The sequence below is a fragment of the Cyprinodon tularosa genome, unplaced genomic scaffold, assembly GCF_016077235.1.
Source record: "Cyprinodon tularosa strain WSP-4 unplaced genomic scaffold, ASM1607723v1 ctg152, whole genome shotgun sequence".
NCBI lineage: Eukaryota > Metazoa > Chordata > Actinopteri > Cyprinodontiformes > Cyprinodontidae > Cyprinodon > Cyprinodon tularosa.
The window spans coordinates 385,254-405,000 of record NW_024038354.1 but is presented as its reverse complement, the minus strand read 5'-3'; the positions used below and the strand labels follow the sequence as shown (position 1 = coordinate 405,000).

General features: G+C 38.6%; 2 protein-coding genes and 1 long non-coding RNA gene across 3 annotated transcripts in view; 1 reads left to right on the top strand and 2 right to left on the bottom strand.

Moving 5' to 3' along the window:
- Positions 1-7,313, bottom strand: part of LOC119779853 (collagen alpha-1(X) chain-like) — a 13,228-nt gene extending 5,915 nt beyond the window's left edge. The window contains exons 1-4 of the mRNA XM_038279679.1: positions 7,200-7,313; positions 5,913-6,087; positions 3,520-3,696; positions 1-57 (exon numbers count right to left, since the gene is read on the bottom strand). The exon at positions 1-57 is cut by the window's left edge and continues 23 nt beyond it. Coding sequence (XP_038135607.1) covers positions 1-57; positions 3,520-3,696; positions 5,913-6,075 — 397 coding nt within the window. The 5' untranslated portion in view covers positions 6,076-6,087; positions 7,200-7,313. The remainder of the gene's footprint in view (positions 58-3,519; positions 3,697-5,912; positions 6,088-7,199) is intronic.
- Positions 7,314-11,424: 4,111 nt separating this feature from the next.
- Positions 11,425-13,173, bottom strand: LOC119779851 (zinc-binding protein A33-like). The gene is made up of 2 exons (XM_038279676.1): positions 13,050-13,173; positions 11,425-12,903 (listed from the first exon to the last, which is right to left on the bottom strand). Exon 2 carries the CDS (start codon positions 12,884-12,886, stop codon positions 11,522-11,524), a length of 1,365 nt encoding a protein of 454 aa, XP_038135604.1. The 5' UTR covers positions 12,887-12,903; positions 13,050-13,173; the 3' UTR covers positions 11,425-11,521.
- LOC119779855 lies at positions 12,544-17,597 on the top strand. The gene is made up of 3 exons (XR_005280303.1): positions 12,544-12,857; positions 16,983-17,042; positions 17,119-17,597. It is a non-coding gene; the product is annotated as an uncharacterized LOC119779855 (long non-coding RNA).
- Positions 17,598-19,747: the final 2,150 nt, after the last annotated feature.

The window sequence follows — 19,747 nt, the reverse complement described above, 5'->3', positions numbered from 1 at the left end:
TATCAGTCCTGATCACAGAAAAAGCAGAATGTTTGTCCTGACTGGACGACTGCTGACCTGGGAGAAACAACGACACAGAAACACAGTCGATTAACTAAACATCCCAATATGGTCTTTTTATAAGGAAAGTCCGCTCACATTCAGGATTTAAACTTCCGAAAGTACTTTAAATATGAAAATATTAAATATGGTTCAAGAACTGGTCAGTGTTTTTAATTCAGAGTAATTTTCATGTGAATGTGCTTTACTGGAGGCATCCATGTTTGTCAAAGAACACTACTGTCACCTACTGGTTTGTGACGTCACGGTGCGGTATCGGCTGTTGATCAAGTCCCAGTGCTGTATCTGGTGTTTTGTCACAACGCGCTATTATCCAAGTCATCTTGAAAACATTCTTCTTCCAAATGTTGGCTACATATTACGGGTTTTTTCTCTGGCCAGAAGTTCGATGGCAAATCTTCCCTCTTCAAGTTGGCGATCCAACGACCAACCCGTCCGTGGAGGATCAGGAATCAGAAAGGTGGAATAACTCTTTTTTTTTCACTTTTACCCGATGTATTCCAGCATCCAGCTGCCATGCACGTGGGCATTGTCAGTTTCACTATAGCTCTGGTGAATTTCAATGGTGAAGTCCTCTGGAAATCTTCAATAATTGTTGTTGATTGCAGATGTGTCTAGTAGTTCCCATTGATTTAGCTTGTAAAGCGGGGAGAATGGCTCTAGGCTTACCGCACCGTGACATGTGTGAAATTCATTAAAACACTGCAAATGTATTAGTTTTAGGTATAAATAAAGACCGGACTTTTCCTTTAAAGCTACAGAGCTAATTATAACCACTGATTTCCAAATGACTTAAAGGGGATAGTTACAAGTTTAACTCCTTCCAGCCTGTAGGTGGCGCACTCGCCTGCGCTCCTTTTCTACGGTTTGACAGCTGGAAATCCAGGTCCATGAATGCTGATGCTAATGTTAACGAAACACAATATTGAACCTACCAGTTCAGAGGAGAAACAGCAACCTTTGTGCTCCATCTGAGCCCCTAAAGCCGGGCGTACACTTTACGATTTTTTGCGCTTTTCGGGATGATTTTCCAGTCGTGTGAGAATTCTTCAGCCTGATGGTGCATGTTGTAATAACCAGGAGGTAACGAGGGGCGATCAGCATCTAACGACCACCTCCCCATCAGGAATCATAGGTCGGGAGAAAATCAATCATGTTTGAAACTCAGTCGGCCGTCGTAAGGTGGTCAAATCGCTCAGTGGGCAATTCTTCTTCTTCTTCTTCCTCTCAGAGGAAAACCCAGCAGCATGGCGGGGGGCAATAAGTGAAATGGAGTTCTTTCTGTCAAACTGACAGACCGTAGTAGCCATGTTTGCTCAGCCATGTCTTTGTCCAAATACGCCGTCTCCTTTTCTCTTTAGGGCTTTCAGCACAAAATTGCCCAAATATCCAAGGCAGCGCATTTCACTCTAGTGAGCTTCATATTCCTCTTCTACTGGTTTGGCTTCCAGATAGACGAGTCAGAGTAGCGCCACCTCACTGCGGAGCTGAGTCCCACCTGGTTTTTAGACGTACAGTGTGAGCAGGTAGATCGCATCAGAGCGTCGGGTCATACAGCGGGAGAACAAACATCGTGCGCTGCGAACTTATAAACTCTGCGGTCTCATCGTACAGTTTGAGCTGTAGCTGCGTGCAACCATTGAAAATATGGCACAGTGTACGCCCGGCTTTAGCAATACAATACAAGTTTGACTGAAGTTCACGCAGACTTTGCCTACTTTTCATTTTTTTTAAGTTTTTGCCTTAAATCTGAACAAAAGTAAAGCAAAGAAGAATCCATTTCTCAGAGAGCTACCAAGATCATTGAACACCTGAACTCTTTATCCTGTGGCGTCATCCAAATATTGCCATTGGTGCTGATTCCCTTCTTATCAATGGTAGCATAGTAACCAGAAATAAAGATATATATGTTTTGGTCCCGTCAAACACAAAAAAAAATGAAAAATAAAAAATCTGCACCAATCTAAATGTTTTATGGATGTATTTTTTTTCCATTATTATTATTTTGATGAACAAAACTGTTGCCATAACCTTTAGCGTTAGCATTTCATTCATTATTTATTTCTATGCTTTTTATATTTATTTATTTATTGTTATTTGCTGTTTATTATTTCGATAAACCTTCTGTATGGAGTAAGATAACTGTCAAAAAAAAATCACATGCATAATTGTCTTAATTTGTAACTGTAAGTCGATAATGTCAGTTAATGTAGGATTTGTATTTGTTCCCTGTTGTCAAGACAGATACTTGAGATCAGATTTTCATCTGTAAAATACCTGCTTAAAGTTACAACTTTGCAAAAATGGAATAACGAATTATAAATGTACAGGTGGGATTCTCCAACTCCTAATGAAGCTGTTACACTTCTTAAGTTGGTGGTAGTGCATCTGAAGAGGAGGAAGACGATGACAGAAAGGACCATAAATCTAACATTACACTGAGCATGAGTATTCAAAACAAAGTTTCAGCAAAGATATGTTATTGTGGATGTGTTCCATTTTAGCAGCTGCTGCCTCCAAAGCCCCGTTCTACCCGGACTGCGTCCTTGGAGGTCTGTGAAAATAAGGATGCCGGAAAACTTTTGGCAATTTATTCAAACAGTTTCATCCTTCTCAGGCTTTTATCACCGGTATGCTCTGTCACCTAGCAACCATGACAATTGACAGACAAAGCAGGCAAAGAATGGATACTGAACTTCTCACTGGAGTTCTGGGTGCTAATAACATTGCCGAGGAGCTTCAACAGCAGTACGGGCATCTTAGATATCAGATTTATAGTCCCCCGACCTGCAGAGATATTAGAATCTGAGCTTAAATGTCAGCCAAGCCTATTTACACAGGGACAGATAAAACCTTTAGATAAACCAAACATTACCGCCACATATCTGACTCAATAACCATTAAAACAACTATTTTCCTTCATTTCAGACGGAACTATTCACAGACTTGGATTATATTAAACTGAACTTCCAATTTTCACCACTGTTTGGCGCCTTTTTCCTCTGAGCACGGAGCAGCCGGCTTGCTTTGCACTCACAATGAATCCTGGTCAGGAGAGTAACAGCTTTATCAGAGCTCTGTACTCGTAAATGTGACTTGTAATAGCAGTTTGTGTTTTGGACTCGTAAATTTGTGATTTTTTCTTTGTCTTGTAAATTTGTGATTCATACTATTTTTGTATCTTTGTAAAATTGTACCTATGTAACATGTATTTTTGTATTGTATTATTACTGATGAAAACCTGATGTCATTTATGTATTAGTTGACAATGAGGAACAAATACAAATCCTAAATTTATTCAGTTGTACTGACTTTCTTTTAAAAATGCAGACACCTGTGCTTACCTTTTATTGACCGTTATCTTACCCCATACTTCTGTAAGTCACACTGAGTTTGACCAGTCTGTCTGTCCTCAGTATCACTATGCAGTGGACTGGTGAGGATACTGTCCCTGTTTACCGGAGTCAACGTTTCCCCCAGCTTGCCCAGGAGGACCAGGCAGACCATCCTTTCCTGGTGCTCCTACTTCACCGGGGTAACCTTTAGGACCAATTGGCCCTGGTGGCCCCGGGTCCCCTTTGTCCCCTTTCAGTCTTAGCAGGGTGATTGGGTCTTCTGGGCCATCCAACCTGTGAGCTGAGGACAAAATCAAACCAATGAAGACAATTTTAATGCGAAAATTAAAACAATCACATCAAACTTTGCATTTATGATCATTTTTAGTCATCAAGTAATTTGTTCTTTTACTCTCTAAAACCTCCTAAAGGGCACAGCATGAAAACTGCAACAATTTTTAGCTTTATTTGTCATCTACAGCAGCGTTGAACAAGTCTTTTCCTGGGAATTTAAGCTTGGTTTGTTCTGGACACAATGTCTGCGCAACCATTAGAGGTTTCTACGCAACGTCCAGGATTTCTGCTCCTACTGGCGAGAATTCGCAATTGTAAACTTTTAGAGATCTTGTAAATTAGCTCATAAACACACCCCTACGGACAGATGGTGGAAAAAAACAAGGGAAGAAATGACTATCGCTCTTGGATGGCATGAAGAGGCCTTGATAACGTAGTAAACAGCTGTATTTTCTACTTCCTTGTGAATTGTGGGGTTTTCCTGAACACTGCGATCAAAATGGGAGAAAAGCCGCACAGAGTATCGATGATGCAGATGTTTTTGCAGCTCGGATTGTACAGTAGTAGCCATTCAAAATTTCCCTACTTTCTTTGTGGGGTCCTTACAATTCTTTTTTAAACATCAATCTTTGTACGAAAATATTCTTTCTGTCATGATTTGTGGACATTAACCCTTTAAAGCCCGATCTAAGAATAAAACAAAACAGAAAATTACTTTTTTTTGGTTTGAAGTCCTTATTTGGCCTTTTAACAAAATATGTAAGAAGAAAAAACAGAAATACATTTTTGATATTAATAATTTATAACTATGCGATAAGTCAAAATTATTTTTAGTGTAGTTTTCTACCCTCTGTTATCAGGTAGATCTGATTGTGTACAAAAGGATTTTGAGCAAAGTTTTTAGCATTAAATTATGCAAAAGGTGTCAGACGCAAAACATTTTAGAAACTGTATGTATCAAATATGATACATTTGGCATTACAGGGTTAAGATCTAAAGAGAAGCGCCTTCTACTGGTCAGACCCTGTAATTCAGAGAGAGTCAGAGTAAACAAATATCCACACCTATGAGAAAGAGGCAGGGTCGCTCCAGTGGCTTTAAGTTGGCTTCCATTTGAATGGGAAGGGACATTTTGAATGGCTGCTACTGTACGCTCTTTAGTTTCCTGCAACTCTTAGATGCATTTCTTTTTCAACATTTGTCACTGGGAGAAGTTAAAGCACTGGGCAACACAGGTCAGACAACTATGAACCCCTATTCACACCTAAGTGCAGCAAAGAGAGACCAGCTAACTAAAAAACTGCGTTTTTACAGTTCACACATGGGGGAGTAGAGACAAAAGGGAATCTGCTCCCCTCTGCAGATCATGGGGCTCAGATACATTTGCAGAAGACATTTGCTGCTTTTAAAAAATGGTTAAAGTCTCAACTTGGAGCAGTTTGGTTCAGCAATTTGTTTAAAGAGAGGTGGAATAAATTCATAAAGTCACATAAGAGCCCAATCTTCATAACAGCGCATCATAAAATCAAATAAGCAGAACCATCTTATTCTGTTTGGAGGGAATTTAGTTCTATTATTGATGCAAGAAAAGAGCACATTTTTAAATGGAAATGTGATAAAAAGGCTATCCAGAAATTGGACTCTAATAAACTTCTCAATCAAAAAAAAATGTTTTCTTTTAAAACAGAATATATTTTCTATATTCAAATGTTTTACACATTTTTCAATCTTTTTATCAATTTATGTTTCAAAATTTTTTTTTTTTTCAAATTTGTATTTTTGAAATAGAAATTTATGATTTTCTTTCTTTACCAATTGTTTTTTCCAGATCACATTATTCTCTTCCCTTCTAGGGGCGGGCTTTCCTGCTGTGGAAGGAGCGAAGATGCATTTCTATTGGTCTGCTGGACGTTAGCAACATTTTTATTGGTCAAGAGTTGTTAACGGGCTGTAACTTAAAAACTGTAAAAAGATACGGGATCTGAAAATTAGACATTTGAAAAAACTAAATTTAATAAATGAAAGTTTGAAAAAACAGGAATGAAAGTATAATGTCTTATACAATGTTATTCAAAAAAATAAAAATGTATATATAAAAAAATAAAAGCAAACTTCAAAGTTTCTCTGGAAACTTTTTTGCATTGATTGCAAAATGCCTTCTTTGCGATTAAAACGGAAACGGAATTTACTCCATAGATCTGTAAGCATGCAGAAGGATGTTACCTGGCTCTCCCTTCTGCCCTTTCATCCCAGGCAATCCATCACGTCCACCAGATCCTCCTTCTCCCGGACGACCATCCAGCCCCTTACAGTTCACATTGCATTCGACGGCCGACAGCAACGAAGCCACGCCGAACAGAACTGCGAATCCAACATAAGCTCCCATGGCCTGAAATCGCTGCAGAAAAGAAAACCAAAGAAGGAGAAACGCTGAGCTGGAGATGATGACGATTATTAGAGACAAACAGATAATATCAAGAAGGAGCATGAAGGAGAATAAAACGTTTTAATTTCCTGTGAAAGTGAAATTTTAAAAAATCATTTCTATAAAAACTTCAAGATAAAACTGGTGAAGAACAGAAGCATAAACATCCATCATGTTTTTACCTAACCTATGATTCAGGACCAATACAGTTGATGTGAGCTGCAAAAACATAAGCTTATACACCGGAAAAAATCCAAATCTAGATAAGTCATTTTTTCTTAAAATAAGTGCATTTGTTCTTGGATTGAGGAGATAAAAGAGACATTTTACCAATGGAACAAGACCATTTAGATTTAAAATAAGAAAACACAATTGCATTATCTCATTTCAAGTGCATATCATCTAATTATCTTATTTTAAGACTAAAAACATTCATTCCATAAGCAAACTATTGCATTTACCTGCTCAAATTAAGGGTAAAAACACTTAATCTAAGACTTTTTTTTACTTCTTTTTAGATCGTTTGTGCAGTGTAATGATTAAACACTAACAAGTACAAAGTCTTTCCTAAATTATCACCCAAAAAGTAATTTTTTGCTAAAATAGAATTAGAATTCCTGTTAGAAAGAAAGCAAATAAGCAAACATACAGAAATGTTACTCTTTAAAATTGAGAAAAATGTATTTTTGATGTAAAATGAACTAATCCTGCACTGTAAAAATAGAAATCTAGATAAGTCATTTTTTTCTTAAATAAGTGCATTTGTTCTTGGATTAAGGAGGGAAAAGACATTTTGCTAATGGAACAAGACAATTTACACTTAAAATAAGAAAACAAAATTGAACCAATTGTCTTATTTCAAGTGCATATTATATAATTATCTTACTTTAAGAATAAAAATACTCATTCTATCAGCAAACTATCTCATTTACCGACTCAAATTAAGGGTAAATACACTTCATTTAAGATATTTTTACTTATTTCTAGATCGTTTTTCCAGTGAAAACAACAAAATGATGTTGGACTTAAAGAAATCATTCAGTTTTTCCTTAATAATCATTGAGAAGCAGGAGGAATTATCTTACCAGTGGAGTCCCTCCAGGTCTGGAAGTGAACAGAATAACTGAGATTAGCTTTTAATTAAGCTGAGCTTCATATGTGCTGACTTACTGAGATCTGCTGGCTTGCATAAGAAGCGCACAAAGAGAGAGAAAACCATCAGGAAGGAAATGAAACCCAAGATGGACGACAATCCAGATCCAAAGTCAGATTTATCTTAAGGGTTTCAGCTGCTGTACTCCTGAAATTCACTGTGTAATTATAATGACTTCAATTAAAAAAAAAAGTGTTCCACCTTTAAAGTCAGACAAAACTAGAATAAAAGCAATTTTATTACAATAAAAACCTTTTGTAAAATTAAAGATTAAGGCCCTTTAAAACTAAAATGGTAACAATTTATAATAAAGCTCTTCCAATAGATGGGAAATAAATATTTTAAACACTTTATAACTCATTCATAAATGTTAATTAATTCATTCAAAACTTAGTGTCAAGGCTACAAAATAAGCGATGCTAGATGGAATCTATAGTTGAACAGAAACAAGCCGTATTTATGAAATCATTTCATTTTTTATTCCTTTCTAAAGGTAGAAAAACGTGCTGTGATGGATCATCTCAGTCAAGCTTCTTTAAATGTTACAGCTGTGGCGCCCTCATGTGGTCGATTGTCAGGGTTCTGCCCTCTGTTTAGGTTTAATTTTAGTTTTTGTAATCCTGTGTCTTTGTAGGTATTTTTTATATGGAGCTAAATCTGTCTCAATTTTCTCAAATACACATTGGTGATTCAGACATGCACAGGATAAGATCCACACAAACAGAATTCACGCAAGCACAAAAAAAAAAATCCACACACAAAAAGTATAAGATCCACATACACACAGAACAAGTTTCACCAAAGTATTTCCGGTCCATAAACAATTGTAAATTAAATTGCAAAGTACCAGTGGTCTTTAAACTTCATTGCATTTGTGTGTGGATTTTTTAGACTCTCCTGACGTGTTTTGGTACAAAAATGCATTTTTTTAAGACAAGGAATGGTTTGCCACCAATCACAAAGCTCCGTGGTATAAGCCAATCACAAGAAACTACTCCACGTGGGATGACTTACCCCAGAAATACTGTCTATGTGTGGATCTTCTACTGTTTGTTTGGATTGTTTTTGTGTGCTTGTGTGAATGGTGCTGTGCATGTGTGGATATTTTCTGGTGCATGTATGAGTCACCTATGTGTATTTGTGAAAATTGAGACTGATCTAGCTCAATATTTTCAATTCAATTTATCTTTATTGTCATTGTCACAAGAACAACAAAATTTAAAAGAGTGCCATAGATCAGTGCATATGCTTAAAAACAAAAATCACTTTCACCGCCATTTACACATAATATAAGAAATAAATAACAATAACTGATACAAAACAACTAATAAATAAGAATAGTATATTCTCACACACATCATCCATCATTCTGGCAGTGTTGTGTTTTTGAGTTACTCTCTGTTGCCCCCTTGTGACTGTTTTCATTCCCCTTGGCTCCCTTCAAGTTAGTTCTATTCACACCTGCTCCATATCAGCTCATTAGCCCATTCTTTGTTCTGTTCCCCATATATACACCACCTCTGCAGTTCTTCATTGCTGGTTTGTTTTCTTGCTCTCTTATTATTTGGCTCCTCATGTTTGTTCTCCCCTGACGTCTACTGTTTTTTTGGTTCTCAGTATTTTGGATTTTTGCCCGTTTGCCTCTAGATTTTTTTTTTTCATTAAATCACCAAAACTCATCTCTGCATTTGGGTCTTCAACCAACCTCCACCAAATCTGACAGTCAAAAGTATAATAATTAGTTGTAAATTCTTGCCGGTAGTACATTAATAAAAGTAATTGGCTCGTATTTTTTCTTAAACCCCCAACATGTATTTTAAACATTTGATTATTTCAAATGTAGGCCAATAATACATAACAGCTTAGTTTCACCTTTGTTTTGTTTTTCATTTTGAGCATTTAGCCTCTCCACTTTGATTATTCAAGAATCAAAGCAAGTATTGAAATTGATATTCAGTACTGACTAATATTTGATGATTACTTCAAGAATAAAAATGCGCAGATATTCTTCATATTCAGTTTATATATATATATATATATATATATATATATATATATATATATATATATATATATATATATATATATATATATATATATAGTTTTTTTTTTTCTATGTTTGAAATATTTAACAATGAATCCCCTGTTAGGTCATTGAGTGTTTTAACTGTTCACCGTGGGAAAAGCAAAGGATTCTGCTAAGAAAAGGAGCCATAGTTTGAAGTATTGGGATCTGAAGCTTTTCAAAATACTTAAAACTGCTGTGTGACTCGCTGAGCTTCAGACATGCAGAAGACAGACGATCATCAACAAGGATTACAACTTTATCAAGCGAAGCAGCTTAAAAAGTAGTGACTTTGAAAAATCTTTAATTTAAAATTTAATTTCACTTTACCTTTTAAAATGACTAATTGCTTGAAATGTGACACATTTAGTTGTAAATCTCTGATTTAGGAAAAAAAAAATCATGTCTGAACTAGATTTGTTTTAAATAATAAATAAAAATATATTTGAACTTTAGATGTGGCATTTTATAGTGTAAAGTGATAAGTGTTTTATTTTCCTTGTTGAATATTATCAACCCCATTTTTTTTTTTTGTTAAATCTAAAGAGAAAAAGGAAAGATAAGGAAATGTTACTTGTGTTTCTCCACGTTAATTCAGTTTTTAAGTGCGGACAGATGAGTAAAAGAACTTGACATACTATTTATTCAAAACATTAATAGTGGATGGAAAAGCAATGAAACTTATGGGGATAAAAATCATTTCAACTAATCTGTAACTCTGTAACTATTAAATGAAAGACATTAATAATATTATTAAACCCTTTGATGACAAGAATCAAAATAAAACAAAAACTGTTGTGGCCGGCGGTGCAGTGAGCAGCAGTTGGAGTAACTTTGTCGCCTCAGTCTGTAGCAGATCCTTCTGGGCCAAAAAGCTGAGAAGCTGTCTGGCAGATTTGCATTAATTCCTCACCATTTGTCAGTCACTTGAGCTGTACACATAGGCAACAACTGTGGAAAAACTATTATGTTTGAATAAAAATGACTAAAACCTTTCATTTTACTCACCATTGCCCAATTTGCACAAACACTTTCACTGTCTGCTTCAGCTTATTTCACTAAAATGGCAGAAAAACTGTGAACCTTAAATTATTGTTCTCTTTTTACACACAAAAATATTACAAAACAATTTTATTATACACACCAAACATTAACAATTTCAATGGAACTTAAACTTGGAAGAAAAAAAAAGAAGAAAAACAATTGCAAAATATCATAGATTATATCACTAACTGTAGTTCTGCACTCTACCAGTAGATGGTGACATTTTCACATGAAGCATCATGATCTGTGGGGATCATTGAAGGAATTTGACCAAACGGTTCATGAAGCGTCATGTCCCATTGTCCCCATCACTATATGGAGGTTTTTCCTGCAGTTCATGTTCATGTTAACATAAAGATACAACAAAACCAGCATCAGCAGATCCAGATATTAATGTAGAAATATTCCGTATTATTACTTTTATGTATTTGCAGAATGAAGACTGTCTGTGATAGAAAATACTTGAAGCATTTCAGAGGAGGTATTTCAAAATAAGAAAAATAATATTAAAATATTAAAAAGAAAAATCCAGAGAGAAAATCAAGTTAACATGATAATGTCATCAGGTAACATTTTCAATGCAGTTTTTTTTCTAAACCTCCAATTCACATCACTTCATCTCAAGGCACTTTATAGTTCACCAGATCATCCAGTCAGGTTTTCTATCTAAGGAAAACCAGCTGTTTGCATCGACTCATTGAATCTTCAGCAATCCCTCACACCAAGCATGCTTGTAGCGACAGTGGAGAGGAAAACCTCCCTTTGAACAGGAAGAAACGTCCAGCAGAACCAGGCTCAGTGTGAGCGGCCATCTGCTGAGGCCCACTGGGGTTCAAGGAGACAGAAGCAGACATAGAAAAAGAAGCATAGATACAAAAGCAGCTGTAACAGGTGGCCCCATCCAGGAAACACACAGCCAGGCAGATGAGCTCCGAGCCAGCTCCCATGTCAGAGGATGAAGAGAACACATCCAGTTAGTCACAGTCAGAGAAACAGGACTACACTGGAAAACAGGTCGATCTCCAACATCTAGAAACAAAGGTGTTGATGGCAGCAGCACAGCTGATATTTCTCTCCAGGATGGAGTCACAGCCAAACAGGAACAGACCAGATGAAGCTACTCTGAGAAAAAGCAGAGAGAGCCATTAATCAACAGCTGCAGAGATTTTCTTAGCTAATAGTTTCAGCTGTTGCCCCTTCTCAACGCTAAAGTATGGAAAGAGTTTCTCATTAAAGCTGTGGCTGAATGTGTGGATGTGGGAACCGCTTTCAGGGTCAGAGAATGAGAGCTTCCCCCTGTCCCAGTCCAGCTGGATTCGGATCCTGCTCGGTTTCCCGATGTTGAGAGAACTTTGACCTGGAGGGGCCGTGGCTTTATAGCTTCCATCGAACCTGATTCCCCATGACCCAGACCTGATGCTGCCCTTCCTGTCCACAGACTCTGCTGATAGACCCAGCTCCCAGCTGGGTCTGTCCCCAACCTCAACATCCCAGCTGTAGGTCCCGGATGTAAACCCCTCAGAGCCCAGAACCAGATGACGCTGGTCGAGCCGCTCTGGGTTGTCTGGAAGCTTCTGTTTCTCTCCGTGGGTCACGCAGGTCAGATCTTCAGACAGGGTCAGTTCAGGGTGAGCCGTGTTAGGATCCAGAACCACAGCGGAGAAGCAAACAGCTTCCTTCATCTCGCTCCAGATGTTAAAGCTAAGGTTGCCCAGATGTTTTGCCACATCTATCAGGGCTCCAGGTGACGGTTCAGGACTGTCCAGCAGGTGGCACTGTTCTATTCTTTTTACAGTGTCTTTGTAGGCCTGCAGGAAGGAGACATTTTCAGCTTTTAGTTCCTTCTCTGTTTGTCTAATTGTTCTTGAAATAAGGGTGATGTTTCTGCTCAGAGCTTCAGATTCTTCCCTCGTTACTCTACTTTTCTGCTTCTCCTCCTCCCTCAGAGCAGAGATCCGGGCCTCCTCCTGCTCCTGCAGAAACTGGTGCAGTTTCTTAAACTCTTCCTTGATCTGCTTCTCCGTGTTCCTGTTTTGGACCTTGATGTGTTTGGCGTTTTGATCACAGCTCCCTTTAGCTCGCTCCAAGGTTTTTAGCGTGTGCTGTAAGGTAGTCAGGGATTCCCGGAGCTTCTCTCTGTGATCTGCTGCAGCTTCATTGATGGGCACAAACCTGTGGTTGATGTGTGCTTTTGAGTCTCGACAGACCACACAGACAGACTGCTGGTGATCCAGGCAGAACAGTTTGAGTTTCTCGGCGTGCAGACTGCAGAGATGCTTTGGTTTTTCCTCCTGTTGAATAGCTTCACATAGCTTCTTTAGCGTTAGGCTCACAGGGGGGTTAGTCAGAGGCATCTCCTTACAAAGGGGACACTCCTTTATTTGCTTTTCCCTCCACCATGAGTGAACGCATGCTTGGCAGAAGCTGTGACTGCACGACAGGACAACGGGATCCCTGAAGATGTCGTGGCAGATGGGACAGGTCAGGTCTCTTTCAGCACAGGAAGCCATTTTCTCTCTGAGCGAAGCTGCAAACAGAGCAGATGGAAAGTTAAACCAGGAAGCTTTCCTGTGGCAACACCTTTCCTCTCCTAATTCACATCCTTTCATTCAGTTGCTGAATTTCATTCAATGGTATAAATGTCTCACACTTGCAGCAAAGAAGCAAACTTACCTTTTTTTTCTTGCAGGTCGAATGTGAAGCGTTTCACTTTCAGTTTAAGCACGCTTTTAACAAAAACAAGCTGCAGGGACGGATTGGGTCAACACACCTTCCATGGGAGGCGCATTAAGCAAACATGGCAAACAGTTCAGACTTGCAGGTGGAAAGAATGTGATGTCTTAATTACAGGGAAAGAATAAAACAGGCATGGCGACAGATTACTGGCATGTTTTATAAGCTTGATGATCTTGAATAACAGTGGTGACGGTGCATATGGAACCTTGGCCTTCAGTGGGACCCCCTGTAACTTAATCTACTTCTTATCCCTTAATGTCCAAAAAAAAAAAAAAAAAAAAAAAAAAAAAATATATATATATATATATATATATATATATATATATATATAGATAAATACATACATACCGTAAATCCTCTAATATAGGAAGGGGCCTTTATTTATTTATTTATTCACTCAGGTACATCTTGCTCCAGGCCATTATTGGAAGGAGGCCAGAATTAGAGGCAGGCCTCTAATTCTATTTGATCAAAACAGACTACCAGTGGAATTTATAAAAAACCAATGAACTGATAAAATATTAGGTTCATTTATTGAAAAAGTACAGTTACCATAACGGTATACTGAACATTATTCAGACGTCTTCCAGCAGCTGCAATTTTTCTGCAATACGAAAAAAAAAAAAGACACAGAATGGAATGTTGGCCAAACTGACTTGCACAATAAAGTAAAAAAAAAAAAAAAAAAATATGTAAACTGTTCTGCTATCACAGCGAGATTTTATTTGAGGCAGGCTAAGTGGAAGTAGGCTACCTGTATCATATATTTCAAGGGTAATTCAGACGAAGGCCAACGAAATTCTGTCATTTTAACCTACCGCTAATCACATGTGTCTTTCAGATCGGAACGATTGTGTAAGGCCGCTATGATCTCTGTGTAAGGATGGGACTTCCCATGCTAATAGCTTAGATTCGTTAGCAAACACTGCCCCCCTGTGGTACTTCTATGTTACTATCACATCTTGTAGAGGACTGGTTCTAATAGGGGGTTTTCAGTGACGTCACTGGCCAGCTCCCGGTCCGCCATCTTGGGTGGCATATTATCGTATATCAAATATATCATGTCGCGAATGGAGAGGTACGCCAGCACGCTAGAGCCACCAGATCATGGAACATATCTGAGGAAATGTTCCGTGATCGACCATATGGACCCCTATGCCCTCCACGGTGCCTTGTTTAGCACTAATCCAGATGATTGGCCAAATGTAGAGCATGGCGACATAGTTCATTACCCGGTGTTCAGTGAAAACCCTCTGCACACTCTAGAGGAAATGAGAGCGTAGTACAAGGGTCTAGAGGCTCACAACCAGTTCACATCTGGTTGGGTACGAGATGTCGAAGTGATGTACATGAAGGAAATCGCCATCATACATGGACGGGTGAGTTTTAATAAGATGGTAAAAATGTAAACAATCCGACGCAGGGCTCGCTATGCTAGGTGGCTAACGGCCGGCGGCCGGCGGTGCGCGAACAAGTCCTTGGTGTCTCATGTGCAGTTTACGAATGGATGGGTTCAGGAGCTGCAGCTCATAAAGCCAGCAAACAGTGCTAACCGTTAGTGCTAACAACCACTCAGGCATTCAATGTACTTTTAACTAGCTGCTATGTGTTTCAAAGGTTTGGTTAGTAACATTAACTGCCAAACCTCCCTAAACCCTCCGGGTTTCTCACATATTTGAGCCTTTTCCCGCTGGTTGAAATCAAGTTAAGGTGAAATTAATCAAATTAAAACATGGCTGAGAGAGGGAGTCCAGTACGCGGTAGTCATAGGCAGTAGTCTGAGTAGCGGCGGCGGAGACGGTCAACATTGCGGCCACGGAAAGTAATACGTCATGACGCCCAAGCCCTATTATTAATATATTCTTACATGTTTTAAATGCTTGACAGTTAATTACCTGTGACAAAGCGAGCACTGCAGACTCTGGCGTATTCCAGCTTAACACCGTCCAAATCGGACCTGGATATCCGTGTCAGCCATAGGTGACGGCGTTGTTCAGATAGCTGTTTTGTTTTTTCACATTGATTCACGATTACGGCTGGTATGCGATAGAAAGAGCGTTGATCTCCACCTTCACGGGCTGTGCAACCAACAATTACACACGATTTCACCATTTTTCACTGTTAATACTGCCTGAGGCTGCCACCCAATATGGCGGACGCGCTGAGTAGTCACGTGAGCGTGACGTCACCTGAAACCCCCTATTATAGCCCCCGCCTGTGTTAGAGTCCGGCCACTATTTATCTCCGCCAACAGGCAGACAGGCCATTATTAGAGTTCCGGCCGCTAATAGAATACATGCCAATATTAGAGGATTTACGGTACATACATGCATATAAATGGACGTCAATTTGCAACAATGGTTGTGAAGGGGTTAATGTCACTACTTTCCCATTTTAATAACAGAAACCACCAATAATATTTAAATATGAAATGTTACAAGAGCAGGTATAACCGGCGGATGTTGCTTCGGTTATATTTTCATTCAGTGGATAGATCGGTTAATCCACCATGTGTATTTATATTGTGTTGAGACGCACGCGTTTGACTGTGCTTCTTTTATCGGGGGTGGGGGATCCACAAGTGTAGATAGAAAAATGCCCAGGCTAAAATAGTTCCCAGTCTGAGCCTGCCGGAGAGGTTTAGGCTTTTCAATTGCACCCCCAGCTATGTTTGTGCAGCAAAATGTTTGGTTTGTGCTGCTTTTGTTTTAAAGCTGTTTTATCAATTAGGGTAAAAGCAGCACAGGGGGTGCACGGGGATGTCACGTCCGTTGGTTACCTCTGGAAAGGTTCATTCAAATGAAAAGGGCCGAAACAAAAAAAAAAAAAAATAAATAAAAAATCCAGCACAAAAACAACACCAAATGTGAGATTGTTTCAGCTTTTTGATGATATCTTTTCATAATCTCTCTTTTATTTATTCATTTTTATTTACTTTTATTTGATTTCTCCCAAACATACAAACTTTATAGAAGACTGGTCAAAAACAATATCAACACTACATCTCACATGTCTTTACACTGGAAAAATGATCTAGAAATAAGTAAAGATTTCCTAAATTTACTCCTTTTATCTTTTATTTTAGTAGGTAAATGAGATAGTTTGCCAATGGAAGGAGTATTTTCACTCTTAAAATAAGATAATTAGAAATAAGAAATACATTGTTTTCTCCTATTTTAAATGTAAATTATCTTGTTCCATTGGCAAGATGTCTCTTTTACCTCCTCAATCCAAGATCAAAAGCTCTTATTTTAAGAAAAAATGACATATCTAGATTTCGATTTTTTTCAGTGTACAATAGTCCATTCTTTTTTTATTTTATTTTTTTACTTTTTAATCACAAACTCTGAGGCCTCAGTATTTTAGATGTTGTTCTGGGTAAAGTTGGATGAGTCACTGATTTATTTCTGGTAGGTCAGCCGCTCCTCGCCGGGTGTGGCTGACCTTTTGTAGATCAGGGTGATTTTCTGAAATGCCAAACGACTTAGAAACTGCTTTCCGTTGGAACATTAGATGTCTTTTCCTTTTCATTGACTTCATGCTGTTTCGTTTCTGCAATCCTTGTAGCCTACTTCATGCTGTCAGTTATGTTCCGTATGGCTGGAAGAATAAAATCTATCATCCAGCAAATGTTAACTTATGAAAGATTATTTTTTATAGCGTTTATTAGAATAAAATCTTCATTTAAAACCTCTTTTTTTACTCAGTTGTTTCATTTTCAATGAAAAATGTTGGTTTTACAAAAAAAAAACAGTATCTGTGTGTGTGTGTGTGTGTGTGTGTGTGTGTGTGTGTGTGTGTGTGTGTGTGTGTGGTAAATTAACTACATGGAACCTTTCTGATTAATTTTTATTTATATTTTCCCCTTAGGACCAAGACCAGCTTTAAACTACACAGGCTGACTTATTCCATACCAAAAAGGTCAAAATGGTAAGTCTTTTTTTAATGTAAATTTTGTTGCATTCATTTTTTTTTAGAAAATAATAATCTCTCCTCTTTTCTACAGGATTAAAAAGTGATCCACGACTGCAGAAAAGCAGCACACTGGTTGGAAGAAAACCAAAGTCTCTTCAGCGGCAAGGTGGATTTGCCTGACATTTTGATGATGGGGATGGGAATGTGGCTGAAGCAGTCAAGCTATTCAAACAAATGTGTGAAGTAGATGACTTCACCATTGATGAGCATGAGAGGGAGATGGTTTTAGAACCTTTCAAGTTTGTTTTTCAAAAAAAGATTGAAGACATGTGGCAGTTTTTGGAGGAGCTGGCCGATCGGCAGAATCTTCTCCTGTACTGTGAGTGTAGATTGTGAATAAAGGAATTAAAGATGTAAGGATGAATGATTATTTGTGTTTATATAATTCTCTGTTTATAACATGACATGTACATTTATGTGTTTCACACCTGCAGCTGTGCTATAAGTTAAAATAAGTTGTGGCTGAATATGGGGAGAAATATGGCTATTAATAATGGAAAAGATAAGTTAACCCAGTACTAATATTTTTAGTTTTCTTTTTTTATACTTTATACATTTCGGGAGGGAAATGAAGGTCCTGACTATCCCAACATAGAGCAGCCAGTTTGTGAGAAACCGTTGGAGAAACAGTCTTGCTCAGGAACCCAGCAGTTCAATCACTGGGAAACTGTCCCATTGACTAATATTAATTGCTATTTTGTATTAAAGCAAGATATAAAAAAAAAATCTTAGGTATAATGTCTTGTAAAATGCAAAGCAATGCTTTTTTTTATTTTTTTTGTTTCCTAAGGGTACGTAGATTAAACTAGGTTATAGAAGGGACAGTGTTATAATCCAATCAGGCTGATTATGTCAATCTTCAACAAACTGATTTTTCTACGTTCTGCCAGAGAGGATCCCAGAGCTAGGGAAATCACGATGCCTCCACAGTGATCCATTTTGACTGCAAGGCCAAGCCATAGTGTCTATGGGTCTGCAGCCTTATCCAAAGGGCCACTTTTGCTGTCAGACCAGCTAAATAAAACGTGCTGAGAGCCACAAGTGTTACCTAGTCTTTTCACAAATTACATTATATAAGTACATAAGGAAGGTGACATTTTTTTTGAATATCTATATTTTCCAACCTAATAACTAGAAAGATTTAAACAAGTACTGCTTTAGAATATATATATCTATATCTATATATATATATATATATATATATATATATATATACACACATATGTACAGTGGTTAAAGTGGGTTTTTACAGGTGGGGGAGCCCTAAAATTCAGTGTCACTGCGTAGTCGGGGAAAATAGTGGAACATCTTTACAAATTTTTAGAAATTATATCAAAGATCTGTACTGGTTTTATTTGCCGGATTAGCATCTAACATAACTAATATGAAGAGATGCAGTAAACTCAGCCTAAAAATAAGGCTTGGACAAGAACTAAATGCAGTGGAACTGTAGGCTATGACCTTGGCTTTCAGTCCCTAATCATAGAAAAAAAAATATGAAATTGTTAGGATCCTCAGGCTTGCCCTCCAGAGGGCGCCGAGGATCCTCTTCTGCTCTGTGTTTTTCCCTTAGGGTTGAGTTACTGTGGGGATCTGGAGACTACCCTCTGTCTCCAGCAGAGTGCGCCATGGGTCTTCTGGAGCTGGAACCTTCCTGCACACCTGTTGCTAATCCTCTCATCAGAAGACCTCTCCTATATAAGCTGACTTCAGACCTTGATTCCACGCCGCAGTGTTGATCTTAGTTGGTTAGCTTCCTGAGCCTCTGTTACAGAAGATTCTTTGTTATCTCTAGTGTGAGATCAGATTCTAACTCTTCCTTGTCTCTGCCTCACAGGAATCCTGTCTCTCGTGAAAGCTCTGGATGAGCTTAACCTCCTGTCTCTTCGTGAAAGCTCTGCATGAGCTTAACCTCCTGTCACCTCGTGAAGCTCTGCATGAGCTTAACCTCCTGTCTCTTCGTGAAAGCTCTGCATGAGCTTAACCTCCTGTCACCTCGTGAAGCTCTGCATGAGCTTAACCTCCTGTCTCTTCGTGAAGCTCTGGAAGAGCTGTCTCTCTGGCAACCTGTCTCTGGCCTGCAGCTCTGGGAGAGTTGCATCACAGGAAGCCAGTCCCAAGCCTGAAGCTCTAGGAAAGCTAACCTGCTAATCTGCCCTGGTGAGCCAACCCAAGATTCCTACATGGTTGAAACCTGAAGACTTCTGTGTGGAGTTTCCCTAGAGGTTCCCATGTGGATTTTCCCCAGTTGTTCTCTGCAGTGAGCTGGAAGCTCAAAACTAGGACTGCCACGCTAAGCCTGAAGCTAGAGGCTTAGCCTCACATGAACTCAGCTACCAGCCATCTCCCGTTCCCTGCACAGACCCCAGTGAACCAGCTCCCTGCCTGAACTGTTCCAGTAAATTATACATGTGCTTGTGCCCTTTAATAAACTCTTTGGACTTTTACCAGTGTCTCCGTGTGTGTTCTGCATCTTGGGCTTTACTCTCAGAAACCCAATCATAACAGAACACTGCGGCCATACACAAAGCCCAGCAGATCACCTCTGTCGTTGGACTGAGAAACGGGACGCTCAGGTTGCTCAACACACACAAACCCTCCGTGAGTTAAAATCCAAGTTTGACTTGAAGAAAACACACGTTTCAAGATCCCACAAGCTT

Coding starts and splice junctions, on each gene's coding strand:
- LOC119779851 (XM_038279676.1), bottom strand. CDS start 12,886: ATGGCTTCCTGTGCTGAAAGAGACCTGACCTGTCCCATCTGCCACGAC.